The 13,858-nt window shown below is 51.5% G+C and overlaps 1 protein-coding gene across 9 annotated transcripts in view; it reads right to left on the reverse strand.

Moving 5' to 3' along the window:
* The window catches only part of GLT1D1 (glycosyltransferase 1 domain containing 1), a 94,210-nt gene that overhangs the window by 69,206 nt on the left and 11,146 nt on the right, over nucleotides 1-13,858 (reverse strand). For 7 of the 9 annotated variants that reach the window (XM_045041658.1, XM_045041653.1, XM_006938365.4 and 4 more), the window contains one exon: nucleotides 1,181-1,329. In XM_045041658.1, coding sequence (XP_044897593.1) covers nucleotides 1,181-1,288 — 108 coding nt within the window. In that variant the 5' untranslated portion in view covers nucleotides 1,289-1,329. Of the gene's footprint in view, nucleotides 1-1,180; nucleotides 1,330-13,326; nucleotides 13,566-13,858 lie in introns of those variants that run through there. The other 2 variants (XM_045041655.1, XM_045041656.1) reach the window with 2 other exon arrangements.

A 13,858-nucleotide genomic window follows, 5' to 3' on the forward strand; every position in this document is an offset into this window, starting at 1 on the left:
ACGTCAAGCTGGCCTCGTGAGTGTTAACAAGAAATATCCCAAACTGTAGCTACACCCAAAAGAGGACTGTGTGCACGTGCTTTCAATGACCCTGGGAAGCAGCGTCTGAAGGTCCCGCGTGGAATGATCGGTTAATTTCTCAGAGAGGGTACCGTTGTTCACCTTCACTATTTACCAATTAAGAGCTCGTACTCTGTGAAGCTACACTAAATACTATGCGGCTTTGGGCCAAGGAGAGAGAAGTACATCATTTCTGTGCAGCGGTGAAGGTTTGTGCCCTGTCAGTGCCCGGACAGCTGGTAAGCTTTATTTCTGGGTGTGTCTGTGAGGGAGTTTCTGGGTGGGATCAATCAGCATTCCAGTCTGATGCAAGCGGGTCCTACCCGATCTGCCGGAAGCCCAGACAGAACAAGAAGGCGGAGGAAGAGCAAATTCACTCTCTCTGTTGAGCTGAGACGGCCCTCTTCCTTCCCTGTGCCCGGACATCCCAGTGCCTAGTTCTTGGGCTTTCAGGCTCAACCAGCCACTTACGCCAGCCGCCCCTCCGATTCTCAGACCTCCAGACTCAGACTGAAATGCAGCACTGGCTGTTCCGGTGTTTCCAGCCTGCCGACGGCGGACCATGAGACCTCGGGGCCTCCGCGCTCACACAAGCCACTCGCCATGATAAATCTCGTCTTAAAGGTGTCCCTCCACGTCCCCTGGGTCTTGTCTCTCTGGAGAGCCCTGCCTAACGCACCAGTAGAAAAGAGAGCCCCAAAGCTTTGTTCGCTGCCCACTGGACATGAATAGCCAACTAATCCTGATGTTCTGCGTTACATCACCTATTTAACACCCAGTTCCTCGAATGGAATGGTATTTAAGTGGGCTTTAGGATCTTAGTGTTGGATGCAGTTTTCATGCGTGCCCATTCTGTGTTTGCAAAAGATGCGTACGTTTAACTTCTGAAAGTTACACTTTCAGCGCAGCAGAAGACCTTCAACACCCATCGGTCCCCAACTGGCACGGTTGTATTTTAGGAGGTTACTCACAAAGAAGGCCAGAGCAGAAACGATTGTGTCCCTCCCAGTTTCGAACCGGATAAACAGGATAAACCGTTTCAGCTGTTTAGTCTGGGGTTGTGCGTGCGTCTGGTACTCATGGCTTTTGGTGTGTCAACTTTGATGAGAAAGACGGTTACCTCGCAGAAGTCTGCCTCCTCTGTACAGATGAAGAGCCAGTGCTGCCTCCAGGCTCTCGGCCTCGATGAGCTTGGCGATTTCGGACGAGTTTTCCAAGTCGGAGGCATCTTTCAGAATACACACGTGGCCTGCAGCCTCCAGGTGGTCCCTTTATCGACAAATACAAACAGAGGGAGAAAAAAAAAGGAGGTAAAAGATAAATATACCCCAGGCGGCTGCTACGACTGAGATCTTGACTCCAAAGGTTATTTAAGTCAAAAAGTTAAGAAAACGTATTTTCTAAATTGTCCTGTAAGGGGCAATCCTCCCAAAATACAGGACAAGGCTCATAGCCACTGACGACAACCATTCACCCACCAGGGTCCGGTCCCTGGGACTGCGGTCAGGACCAAGGCCAGCGGGTTGAAGGGCTAATTCAGGAAGTCTCCGCAGCCCTGAGACAAAAGACGCACGTTTTTCAGTGGCATTTGCTGTGCCAGAAAGCTCTGTGTTTTATGTGCTTGATTCCACTTTTTTCTCCTGTCCCTTAATTATGGATGATACCCAAAGTTAGCTTTTAGGCATCTAAGATTCAGCTATTTTTTTTAAAGCTTATTTATTTATTTATTTTGAGACAGAGAGAGAGAGAGAGAGAGAGAGAGAGAGCACAAGCAGGAGGTGGGCAGAGAGAGAGAGAGAGACAATCCCAAGCAGGCTCTGCACTGCCAGCACAGAGTCTGACGTGAGGCTCAGACTCATGAACCGTGAGATCATGACCTGAGCCAAACCAAGAGTCAGATGCCCAACTGACTGAACCACCCAGGAGCCCCTAAAATTCAGTTCTTTTTTTTAAAATTTTTTTTTCAACGTTTTTATTTATTTTGGGGACAGAGAGAGACAGAGCATGAACGGGGGAGGGGCAGAGAGAGAGGGAGATGCAGAATCGGAAACAGGCTCCAGGCTCTGAGCCATCAGCCCAGAGCCTGACGCAGGGCTCGAATTCACGGAATGCGAGATCATGACCTGAGCCGAAGTCGGACGCTCAACCGACTGCGCCACCCAGGCGCCCCTAAAATTCAGTTCTTAATAGAGACTTCAAAAGACATTTCATGGCCTTTTCATTCTACCTCAAAAATATCTTTCACACGTGTCTTTCTTCTCATCCTAGTTCAGTTCCTTGTAACATAAATCTAGGATATAAATCTGATTTTAAAAAAACTTTCTGAATGACAACAGCATGAGCAAAATCAAAAGACAAACAGAAAACTGGAAAAAAAACTACTTATAACACTTATAAAAGGAAAGAAGCGAATCTGCTTCATAAATAAAGAGCTCTCATAGATCAATAAGAAGAAAAAAACAGGTAACAACTCGATACCAAAATAGGCATGGACCTAAATCGCAGTGCATAGAAACAGAAATTCAACTGGGGTTCTTAGATACAGGAAATGGTGGCCAACTTTAGTCGTCTTTTTAACAAAGAATATCTGTAAAGATCAAAAGTCTGCCTAAGGCTTTGTGAAATAAACACCCCTCTGCATCATTTCTGAGCAGGTGAACTGGTACAGCCTCTTTGGTAGGCAACGAAGCAACAACTAGCACATTTAAAATGCACACACTCGGTGACCCAACACCTCCACTTCCAGGAATTTATTCCAAAAACACACTTGGATGTGAATGCAAACACATGCATCCATGAAGAGGCTCCTCGGCTGTGTTTCACCTACCGAAAAGCCTGGAAGTGACCTCAGTGTGCGGCAGAGGGGACCGGTTACATGGTGGCACGTATAAGACAAGCTCTCCTGCCATTAAAGCTCCCCTGCCCTTGTGCAGTAGACCTCTGCAAAGCACAGTGGAACCCTTGAGCAACATGGGACTTTGGGGTGTCACTCCCGCTCCACACAGTTGAAAATCCATGTATAACGTTGACTCATCCAAAACTTCCCTGACAGCCTGTTGCTGGCTGGAAGTCTTACTAGCAACACACACATACACGTCGATTAACCCAGAACTTGTATGTTACGCGTAGGATATACCGTATTCTTACAATAAACTAGGGAAAAGAAGATGTAATTCAGAAAATCATAAAGAAGAGGAAATACAGTTACAGTCCTGTACTGTATTTGGAAACAAAAACAAAAACAAAAACAACTCTGGATGTAAGTGGACCGGTACAGTGCAAACCCCATGTTGTTCCAGAGTCAGCTGTACTTTGGAATCAACTGCCCGGATACATGGGATATGGGATCCGTGGTTAATGAAAAGAGCCAGGGGAAGAATACTTTGTATATATGTAGTGTGTGTGCCCAGAATATCTGTAGGGTGAGTGAGAAATCGGTAGCGGTAGCGAGGATTGTGTCTCCAGAGGAGACCCTGGATACTTTTACCACGGGTAGATACTATGTTTTACCATTGTTGCAGGCACGTGTGCATGAGTACTTAGAATGAACCGACCCAGGTCTCCCTTGACTGAAACCCTCAAAGGGCTCAGGGTCACCAGCTCAGCTATGAGAAGGGGGCCCGCATCTGTCTCGCCACCTGAATGAAATAACGGCTGAATGGGTCTCCGGGATGAAGTCCAAATGCCTTGGCCTAATACACAGCGCCCTCAACAGCCTGTATGCCCTGCCAGTGCATGCCAGCCACACCCCTACCCCCCCCCCCCACCTGAGCTCCAGACCTGCCTTCCACCTGCAGGGCACCCGACGCGGCATGCATTCTGCGTCCCCATGGCCACGACAGGCCATTTCCTGATTCCAGCTCTTCTCAGTGACATCCGACAGCCCCTGATCGCATTACACATCTGTCTCTCCATCACGCTGAGCCTCTCTCTCTTTCTCTCTCTCTCTCATGATCCTTCTGAGCTGCAGATAAGGGAGTCACGTTGCACGTCAGCTTTGATTACAAAGCCAGCCCGTAGGTGACGATCAAACACACTTAAAATTACACTCGAGCATCTTAAATCATCCAGAAGTCACTGTAGTACAAAGTTCAAGTCCAACAAAGCCTTTTTTTTTCTGTTTGTTTTTACTGCAACAATAAAATGGCTTGGTATTTCTTCAGCTAAACACCGGGTGAATTAGTTGGCTTGCGTTTAGGAGCAATAGTGTAAGGAAAAGAACAAGGAAAAGAATAAAAGAAGGAGGGAAGTAGAATCTTTAAGCAAAGTGGTCATCAAATGGCCAAGCTGTTTGCAATGTGGGAGCCACATGCAAACTAAGGAATTCTGCACAAACAGCGGGTTCATGCTTCTTGCTCCCGCCCACTCTGGGGACTAGGGCGAGAAGCATCCACCTGCACTACTCTGGGAATGATAATGGCTCTCTCTGTGTTCTCTTCTTGTGCTGTGATTAAATGCACAATGTTGCAGCTGTCACTGAGCAAATAAAGACAAACTGAGATCCTGACAGGTAAGTTTGCTTAAGCTGTTGAAGTGCAATGAGTACCTTGATCTTATCGTTTCCGCCCTTAACGCCGATCAATCATTGTCGGCCAGTAGCACCGCCCCTCCTCCCCTCACCCCACCTCCACTCCTCTGGCAGGGCTGAGGGCAACCTGAGAGCAGAATCAGCTCACATCAGCCTAAAAATGGGTACTACACAAAAATAAGAATGCAGTGTGCTTCTGAGCATGGGCGAATAACTGCCATTCCATTTCCTTAAAGCTCTAAGAAAGAAGAAACCAAAAACAAATGTGTTGATGAGTGGAAAAGAAACAGTTTGAATTCCACTTGGAGGATCCATTGCTGAGCCATTTCTGGCTTATGTGGAATTGATAGGATAGGACATATGGAATGGAGGTGGTTAGGTACAGATAATGGGTTGTGCTTGATCTATTAAACATATTTTTAAATGGCATTTTAACGCCAACTTCATGATCTTATAAATATTCCTACGTATATATATAATCTCCCTAATTCTCTATGCCTGAGAGTTTGCCCTTGTTTCTGGTTGGCTTTTGATGCCTTTAAATTGCTCTGTCCCGATTCCTTCTGAGTGATCATTTGGTTCAACTAAACTTGAACCTGAACTTGACTGAAGGCTTTTTGGAGAAAGAAAGCATCGCCAACAAATTAAGAGGTTTTAAGCATTTACTGGGCAGTTCTAGGAAGAGACGGAACTATGCACACACCTGACTCCAGATTCGACGGGATCTTACCTGCTTCGACCTGCCTGAAAGCCATGCTCTTTAACTCAGTGGGTAGAGAAGCTTGATCATTTGTGTGTTGAACTTATGCAAATAAGGAGTGGGGGCACCTGGCCAGGCCCAGTGCTTCTCACAGGACACAGCACCACCTGGCCGGCCGGCCGCCTCAGTGGCAGCTCGGGGAGACACGGGGATGTGCTGTTTCTTGCGGGGGAAAGTGGGCTGGCTTGGGGCAGAACGGTGCTCTCTGCACAGCATTTCAAGAATTTGTGATGTGTCAAAGACATCGTGCTGGTCTTGGGATGAGGGTGCTCGTGGAGATGTGTGAAGGCCTTGCACAAGGGCTCAGGCCCTAGTCTGGGATGGCAAACCAGGGGAGACATTGCCCCAGGGAACCTTCAGTGGATTGCGTGAGCTGATAATACATTTGCAGGACAGGGTATTACTTAGAACAATATGCTGTCAGTGTGTTTTGTAAGCTGTAGAGTTTATCTCCTTTTTGACTGGGATTCTAATGGGAATCTGGTAGTCAAGAGGTTACTGTTGTGGAGCCAGTCGTTTTTAAAAGGGTGCAAAGTCCCATGAGAAAACAGGCAAAATGACCAGGTCAGGAAGGGCCTGCTGAGATTGGACTCGTGAGGTAACTAAGTAAGTAAATAAATAAATGGGGTGGAAAACCACGAGATGTGATGAGCTAGCCTGAACAGAGATGTGCTAAGTGCCTGAATAGAGATGTGCTAAGTGTCCGAACAGAGATGTGCTAAGTGCCTGAATAGAGATGTGCTAAGTGTCCGAACAGAGATGTGCTAAGTGCCTGAATAGAGATGTGCTAAGTGCCTGAATAGAGATGTGCTAAGTGTCCGAACAGAGATGTGCTAAGTGCCTGAATAGAGATGTGCTAAGTGCCTGAATAGAGATGTGCTAAGTGTCCGAACAGAGATGTGCTAAGTGCCTCAATAGAGATATGCTAAGTGCCTGAATAGAGATGTGCTAAGTGTCCGAACAGAGATGTGCTAAGTGCCTGAATGGAGATATGCTAAGTGTCTGAATAGAGATGTGCTAAGTGTCTGAACAGAGATATGCTAAGTGCCTGAATGGAGATATGCTAAGTGCCTGAATAGAGATGTGCTAAGTGTCTGAACAGAGATGTGCTAAGTGCCTGAATGGAGATGTGCTAAGTGCCTGAATAGAGATGTGCTAAGTGTCTGAACAGAGATGTGCTAAGTGCCTGAATGGATATATGCTAAGTGTCTGAATAGAGATGTGCTAAGTGCCTGAATAGAGATGTGCTAAGTGCCCAAACAGATGCACTAAGTGCCTGAATAGGGATGATGAGGGAGCCTAAGGCAAGTTGAGGGCCAAGCAGGAGCTAACAACACCTTCCCCTCCCCCGCACCCCCCCATCCCCGCCCACACAAGTGGGATGTGTGTGACATTCCTCAGGCACTGCTGGCTGCCCAAGAACACAGGAAAGGACAGAAAACAAATGGTTAAACTGACAGAGATCACAGGACCAGAGTCTCCATCAGTTTACAAATATCTTAGTAAATTACAAGAAAACGGCGATCTTATCAATAGCCTCACGTCTGGGAACTCCCTACTGTCTTCAGGCTAATGCTCTGCTAGAGGGAAAACAGTCTTAGCCTGACAACAGCCAGGCCTCCAGTGATCTGCGGGTCTTCAGCAGATGGAAATCCCTTTAACAAACTTCCTCTTGACTTCACCTCCCCCCCCCCCCCCCCCACTCCACAGTATATAAAGTGTCACACTTACAAAGGCAGCTCTTTCTGCCCACGGGACCTGTCCCTGAGCTTTAATAAAATCATATTTTTGCACCAAGATGTCAAGAGTTCTTTCTTGGCCTTTGGCTCTGAACCGCCCCCCCACCCTCCCAAAGGCTCCAAAACCCCATCAGAGATGTGTTAAGTGCCTGAATAGACATGTGCTAAATGCCCAAAGTGATGTGCTAAGTGCCTGAAGAGGTGTGTTAAGCACCTGAATAGAGATGAGCTAAGTGTAAAATACGTACACAGCTCATTAAAAATTTCTGGAGTGATGAAATGTTGACATGATCTTTTCACATGCTGAGTTCAAAAGAATACATTACACTTAATTTTATGCATTTCTTTTTGCTTTGTTTAATGTGGCCACTGGAATATGTAAAATGACGCACTCATTCGCACGGTTTCAGGGACCAGGGAGGCAGGTGTCCCAGTACTGCCCGTTCTGCCAATTTACCAGGAGAAAAAAGGTGTTTCAGTATCTATGGAAAACTTTCTGATTTTGTATTTTTTTAGAGAGAAAGAGAGACAGAGTGTGAGCAGGGGAGGGGCAGAGTGAGAGAGGGAGACACAGCATCCCAAGCAGGCTCCAGGCTCCGAGCTGTCAGCACGGAGCCCGACGTGGGGCTCCAACTCACGAACCACGAGATCATGACCTGAGCGGAAGTTGGCCGCTTAACCGACTGGGCCACCCAGGTGCCCCTGAATTTTCTGATTTTTAATGTTCCCAAAGGTATTTCTTGCTCCTCCAATGTGTTCAAAAGTTCCTGGGGGTCTGCTTTCCACTTTCCTTGATAAAAATCAGTGAAGCTTTCACACCCATACTGGTGGCCTCCACAGCAGAGGCATCCCATGTTCCCCCTCCTACAACCCCGAATGTCCCTGTCACCCACCCGAGTAGGGGGCACTCCACCCCAGGCCCAGGCGTGTTCCTGCTGGCTTGTGCCCATCGGAACATCCAGCTGCCCAAGCCCCCGCCCTGGACATGTAGCCCTGGGACCTGGGGGTGGACTTGTGGAGACTCAGACTCTCCTTCTTGCTGGGCTGGAAGTGGAGGGACCAGCAAGGAAAATCCAGCAGGAATGGGAAGTGGACCAAGGCAAGAGTGGACTCCTGTCCTTACCGTCTGAGCTGCAAAACCCAGCCTGAAGCCTGCCCCACCTCCAGACCCTTGACAGGATGAGCCGCTCAGTCCCCTGCCTTGTCCAGGCAGTTTGGGCTGGCTTTCAGTTACTTAAAGCCGAAAATCTCTGATGCCGCTACGGACAAGGAGCATAGAGCCTTTACCGTTCACGTTCACCTGCTTGCCACATCAAGCCCTCTGTGAAGCCATCCAGTCTCTGACCACAATCTTATCTTTCCCCCAGGCTCCTCAATCACGAAAACCACAAAGACCTCTGATCTCACAGCCCCTCACCTCCAAGCCGCCCCACCTCCCACTCCCGGCAAAGATTCCTTTTCCCATCATTTCAGCGATTTTCTTGTCAATACCTTGGCCTCTCCTCTCCCCTGGCCTTTTGTACCACACTCGGTGTATCCAGCAAGGCTCCAGCCCCCCGCTTAGGCTTGGCCAGGGCTGCAGGGTGAGATGGGGTGGGAGGGCCGTGGCCCCGGGCGCCAGCTCCCAGCCCCCTTGCTCGTCATCTCAGGGACCCTTCGCAGCGCAGGGCGCAGCTCCCCGCCATCCTCACCGGAGCGTGCCTCTCCCTTGGCCTCCCTGCGCTTTCCGCCCCGGAAGCCAGGGCCGCCTGGGTCCCAGCCTGGGTGTCTGCCTCTCGCGGCCTGGCTGGGATGTGTGTGTCCCGCCCTGGGCCAGGGGTGTTTCTGTGGTCTCGCAGCCCCTGACGGGACGGCACACAGGATGTGCTCGCAGTGTGTACCCCCCGCGGTGCCTGGCCCCACTCTGCCATACACACAGGTCCGCGGAACCAGCCCTGTCCTCTCCCAGCCCTTCCCATCGCTCTCAGGCCCCCGCTCTCCCTCGTCCCCCCCCACCCCCACCCGGGTGGCCTCCGCAGCGGCCTGTGGTCCTGTGAGCGCTCCGTTCTCACTTTTCCTTCCTCCCAAACGCTGGGCGGCCGCCGTGGAACCCAGGACTACCGCAGCGGGGAGGAGTCCGGATTGGGTCCACGCCACCCTGGGGACACTGCCTTCCTGCCAGCGCATCTCCATACAGGCTTCTGTTTGCCTCTGTTATCTACAGCGGTGCCCAGTCTCGCACACCCTGTTCGGGAAGGAGAAAGAGGACAAGCCAGCGACAGCCTCCGTGCAAAGTCCAGCGCCCCGTGGGTGACACTCATGCTCATTGGGACGCCGGCACGGTCGTCCGTGGGCGTCGCTGAGCCTCAGAACGCCCTTCTCGGGCTGGAACAGCCTCAGCCTTGCCCTTCCCTGTGCCCTTGGGAGCCCTGCAGTCAAAGCTCCAGGCACGGCCCCCAGTGCCCCCACAAGAGCTTGGTTCACAGCAGGGTCAGAAGTCCTTTCCTGGAAATGACCGGAGAGTACACACCTTGGGGCTTGTGGGCAGCCGGTCACGGTCCAGCTGCTTGGACAGCCACCGCCGTTGGCAAGCAGCGGCCAGCACCACCCCTGGGAGCTGCCGCGTCCTCCAGATTGTACTCATAGGACAGGCCCTGCCTCGCTTGGCCCTCGGCCATAACTTTGTCCGGCCTTGATCGAGAAGATTATTTCAAGGGTTCTGAGGACCAGCCTCCCACTTTTGAGACTATGGATCCCCCATTTCACGAAAACAACTGTGTGAAAAAAAAAAAAATATATATATATATATATCTTACATCCATTACTCATGCAATTTATTTCTCTACCACCAGTGAAATGAACTTTGTTCCCTAGGCTTCTGAGCCTGTTTTTAACTCACCAGAGCACTCCTAATTGTGACCTTTTTTGTGAAGGGCTAATCTGAACCCATCCGCCTGATTTAGAGGCTTGTCAAGATTGTTGTCAGTTTCTTCTGGGAAATGTTTACAGCTTCAGGGGATTAGAGGTGGGTGGGGAAACCACAGGTCCCCTCTGCCCACCGCTCGGACAGCCAGACCAGCCAACCTTGCAGGTGAATCTGTGCCACAGTGGGGCCAGGGGCTGACTCCCTGACTACGTGTTCACACAGGGGCCCCAGAACCCCTCCAGTAAACCACAGACCCTCGACACTGGTAATTATTTCTGAGATGCTTTACGCTAATGAACAAATCTAACATTTGCAGTGCTTAGGAAACAACTCCAGATTAGGGTATTTAAAATGCTAATTAACAGCCGGCCCCGGAGTTAGAACACAGAATGAACTGGGGCGCCTCGGTGGCTGTGCTGGGCATCTGACTCTTGTTTTCAGCTCAGTTCATGATCCCAGCATCGTGGGATCGAGCCCCAATGGGCTCCGCACTGAGCGTGAAGCCTGCTTGAGACTCTCTCTCTCTCTCTCTCTCTCTCTCTCTCTCTCTCTCTCTCCCGCCCCCCTCTTTCCCACTTGTTCTGTTTCTAAAAATAAATGAAATTTTTTGGGGTGCCTGGGTGGCTCAGTCGGTTAAGCATCTGACTTCGGCTCAGGTCACGATCTCACGGTCCGTGGGTTTGAGCCCCGCGTCAGGCTCTGTGCTGACAGCACGGAGCCTGGAGCCTGCTTTGGGTTCTGTGTCTCCCTCTCTCTCTGCCCCTCCCCTGCTCGTGCTCTCTCAATAAATAAATAAATGTTAAAAATTTTTTTCTTTAAAGAACACAAGGTGAGCTCACATGCACAGCACACGGAGGGGTACCTGAAGGGCCACACAGACAGTAAGAGTGTCCCTGTCTAGTGACTGATCCCCAGACAAACTATTCCCCCCAAAGAGCGTCTTCCAAGCTTGCACCTTCGAAAACTCTTCATCTGTCGGGACCCATAAAATGGAGACCTCCCGTTGGCCTGGCCCACGTCCCAAACCTGAACCTCAGTAGCCAGGAAATGCATCACTTTCGAGGAGACCTAGCACACACCAGTCGGGCCCCTCCGACTGGGTTCAGCTGGCTCACGGGACCCAGGAGCCCCGACCTCCCAGCCGGCCAGGCCTGTCTCCGCCCTGCGGTTCTAAGGCTCCACGAAACCCGCTCTTGTCCCCGATCCCTCGGGAAGTTCTCTGCTGCTTGTGAGATGGGGCGGCCCTGCTCCGTGCCTCGTTTTTCCCTGGATAAAGGGCACCAGACCTCTCACTCGATTATTCAAGCTTTGTCGTTGACACGCTCCACATTCCACAGCCAAGCCCTGTTTATTTTACTCATGAAATGTGGCAAACCCACACTTAACCTCCTCTGCCCATCCTCATCCACCCTCCAGAATGCAGTCCAAAGGACCTTCTACAACACAGAAGTCAGATAGCTTTTGGTGGCTTAATTCTGTTGGTGGCCCAAAACCGTAGGTCCGGTGTGACGGGGCCCCGCCTACCTCTCCAGCCTTATCTGCCCACCTCAGCCAGAGTGGGTTTTCTCTCAGCACTACTGACATTTGGGGCTGGATCATTCTCCACTGTGGGGACCACCCCGGGCATTGTAGGCTGTTCAGCAGCACCCTGGCCTCTACCCACTGGATGCCAGTGGTCTCTCACACCCAGTGTAACAACCAAAAATGTCTCCAGACAATGCCCAATGTCCCCCGGGGGACAAAACTGCTCCTTCCTCCTCTGCACATCCTTCTGGCCCCTGATCCCACTAAGAATCACTCATCTAGCATATCGGGCATTGCTAAGGCCACACAACTCGGATCTGAAAGGGATGCGCTCTCCCCCATGGTCCTGCCCGCTGCCCCTTTGCCTAGGACACCGTCCTCCCTGTACGTCCAGCCTTCCCCACCTGGCCAGTTAGGGCCCATGGTATCATGAATCGCTCACATTTATTAAATGCATACTGAGCACCAGGCCCTGTTGTAAATGCTGAAAATGTACGAACTCGCATTTAAACCTCCTAAGGAACCTATGAGGCAGGTCATATCAGTAGCCCCTCTTTGTGGATAAGAACTCTGAGCAGCAAAGCTCAGGTGACCAGACCTACGTCGCACGTGCTAGGGAGCCCGCAAGTGAAGGCAGGAACCCCTCCCCAGAGTTTGTGTTTTCCACCGGTCTGTGTGTTTCCCCTAGCCCGGGATGGATCACCCACCTCCCTGCTCTCGGGACACCTCACCTCTACCTGCCTATGGATGTACTCATGACAATTCAGCGTCCCTACTTACGGACAGGGGGTTAACTTACAACTACAAACAGATGCACCAGAAGGGGCCCCGTTTTTCTCTGTAAAGCTCCAATCTTATCTAACTCAGACCCCTCCTCTGCTAGACTGAAGGGAACCCCAATCTTACGCATTTGGGGGTCTCCCTCCCCCACTGTCCAGGGTCACTTGAGGGTCAGAGGGGTCTTTGGCTCTGGCTCCACAAGAACCTCTGTCATCATAGGGACCTCCGTCCCCTCCCCTTCCAGGACACCTGGCATTCTCCTCAAGGATCCTCCGTTTTTACACGACACAAGACGCCTTTGACAACCTCTGATTTTCCTTTTTCTGCAATCCCTCCAGGGCGAAGGGCAGACAAAGCTGGCCCTGAACAGACCAAAGCACAAAGAACAATTGTTGTCATGCTTCATGAAGCACAGCTGGGAAGAGAGCAGAGTCGCTCAGGGGCCCCGCGCCCCGGCTAAAGGCCAGCGGTCTCACTGGACATGCCTGCCTCCTTCTGCTAACGGCCCCCTGGCTGGGAGCGCCTGGGGGCCTTTGGAATCCTGAGGTTCACATGGACAGTTCACATCCAGAGGCAAACGGTAAAGAAAGACATGCTTTCTCTGGCTCCCTGTGGGACCTGGCCTCTCTCTCTGACACCCTTTCCCGGCACTCGCCCCCCGACTCGTGTCTTCCAGAGAGCCTGGCCTTCTTTCTGTCTCTCAGGCACGTCAAGCTGGCCTCGGGACCCGTGCTCGTGCTATTACCCGCCTCCCCAGCTGTCCTCCCAGATCTCAGGGACTGCCTCGCTCGGTCACAGAGGTCTCCGCTTAAATGTCACCATCTCAGAGAGCCTCCCCTAAGCCCACGGCACTAATCACCATCTGGAGCTGCCTCCTTTACTTCTCTTCACTCCCCTAGAGTCTCTCCCCTGCTGGCACGTGCTCCACGAGAGCAGAGGCCACCCTGCCCTCCTCACTGTGGGTGCCCATGAGTGAAGCAGGGTCACTGCCATCCGACGGCAGATAAACCCGAATGATGCCCATCCTCACCGCGAAATCCTAATCGCCAAGCTCAGAAAACTGATGTACCCTCTACCGGTCATGAGAGAGGATCCTGCTGCTCTCCATCTTTAGAAGACCTGTAACATGTTTCAGTGGAAAGGGACGTTAAAGGGCGGGCTTTGCCCCGATGGCTCATTTTAACGATGGGGAAGCTGACCCGCAGAGGGGAAGTAAATTAAGAAATTTCATGAAGCAAGCCGGTTCAAAAAAAGAAGAAGTTTCCATTAAGCCCAGGCAGCAATCTGCTCCCCGCCCCCCCCCCCCCCCCCCCCCGGGGAGGCTCACAGGCCAGTGAGGAGGAGAGAACAAGTCCCCAGGGAAACAAAGGACAAGACAATTGCAGAAGTGAGTGTGGAGCAGGTAAGCACCCTGGAAGAGGAAGATGCGCCCAGACAGCGCGGGGGTGGGGTGGGGGTGGGGGTGGGGCGCCGGGAGGCCCCCGCGGGCGGCAGGGCCCCGAGCAATGACGCCCCCGCTCCCCCCTCCCCCCCTCCCCCGGCGCCCACCCAACGAGGAGGGC

The sequence above is a fragment of the Felis catus genome, chromosome D3 (genome assembly GCF_018350175.1).
Source record: "Felis catus isolate Fca126 chromosome D3, F.catus_Fca126_mat1.0, whole genome shotgun sequence".
NCBI classification, from domain to species: Eukaryota; Metazoa; Chordata; class Mammalia; order Carnivora; family Felidae; genus Felis; species Felis catus.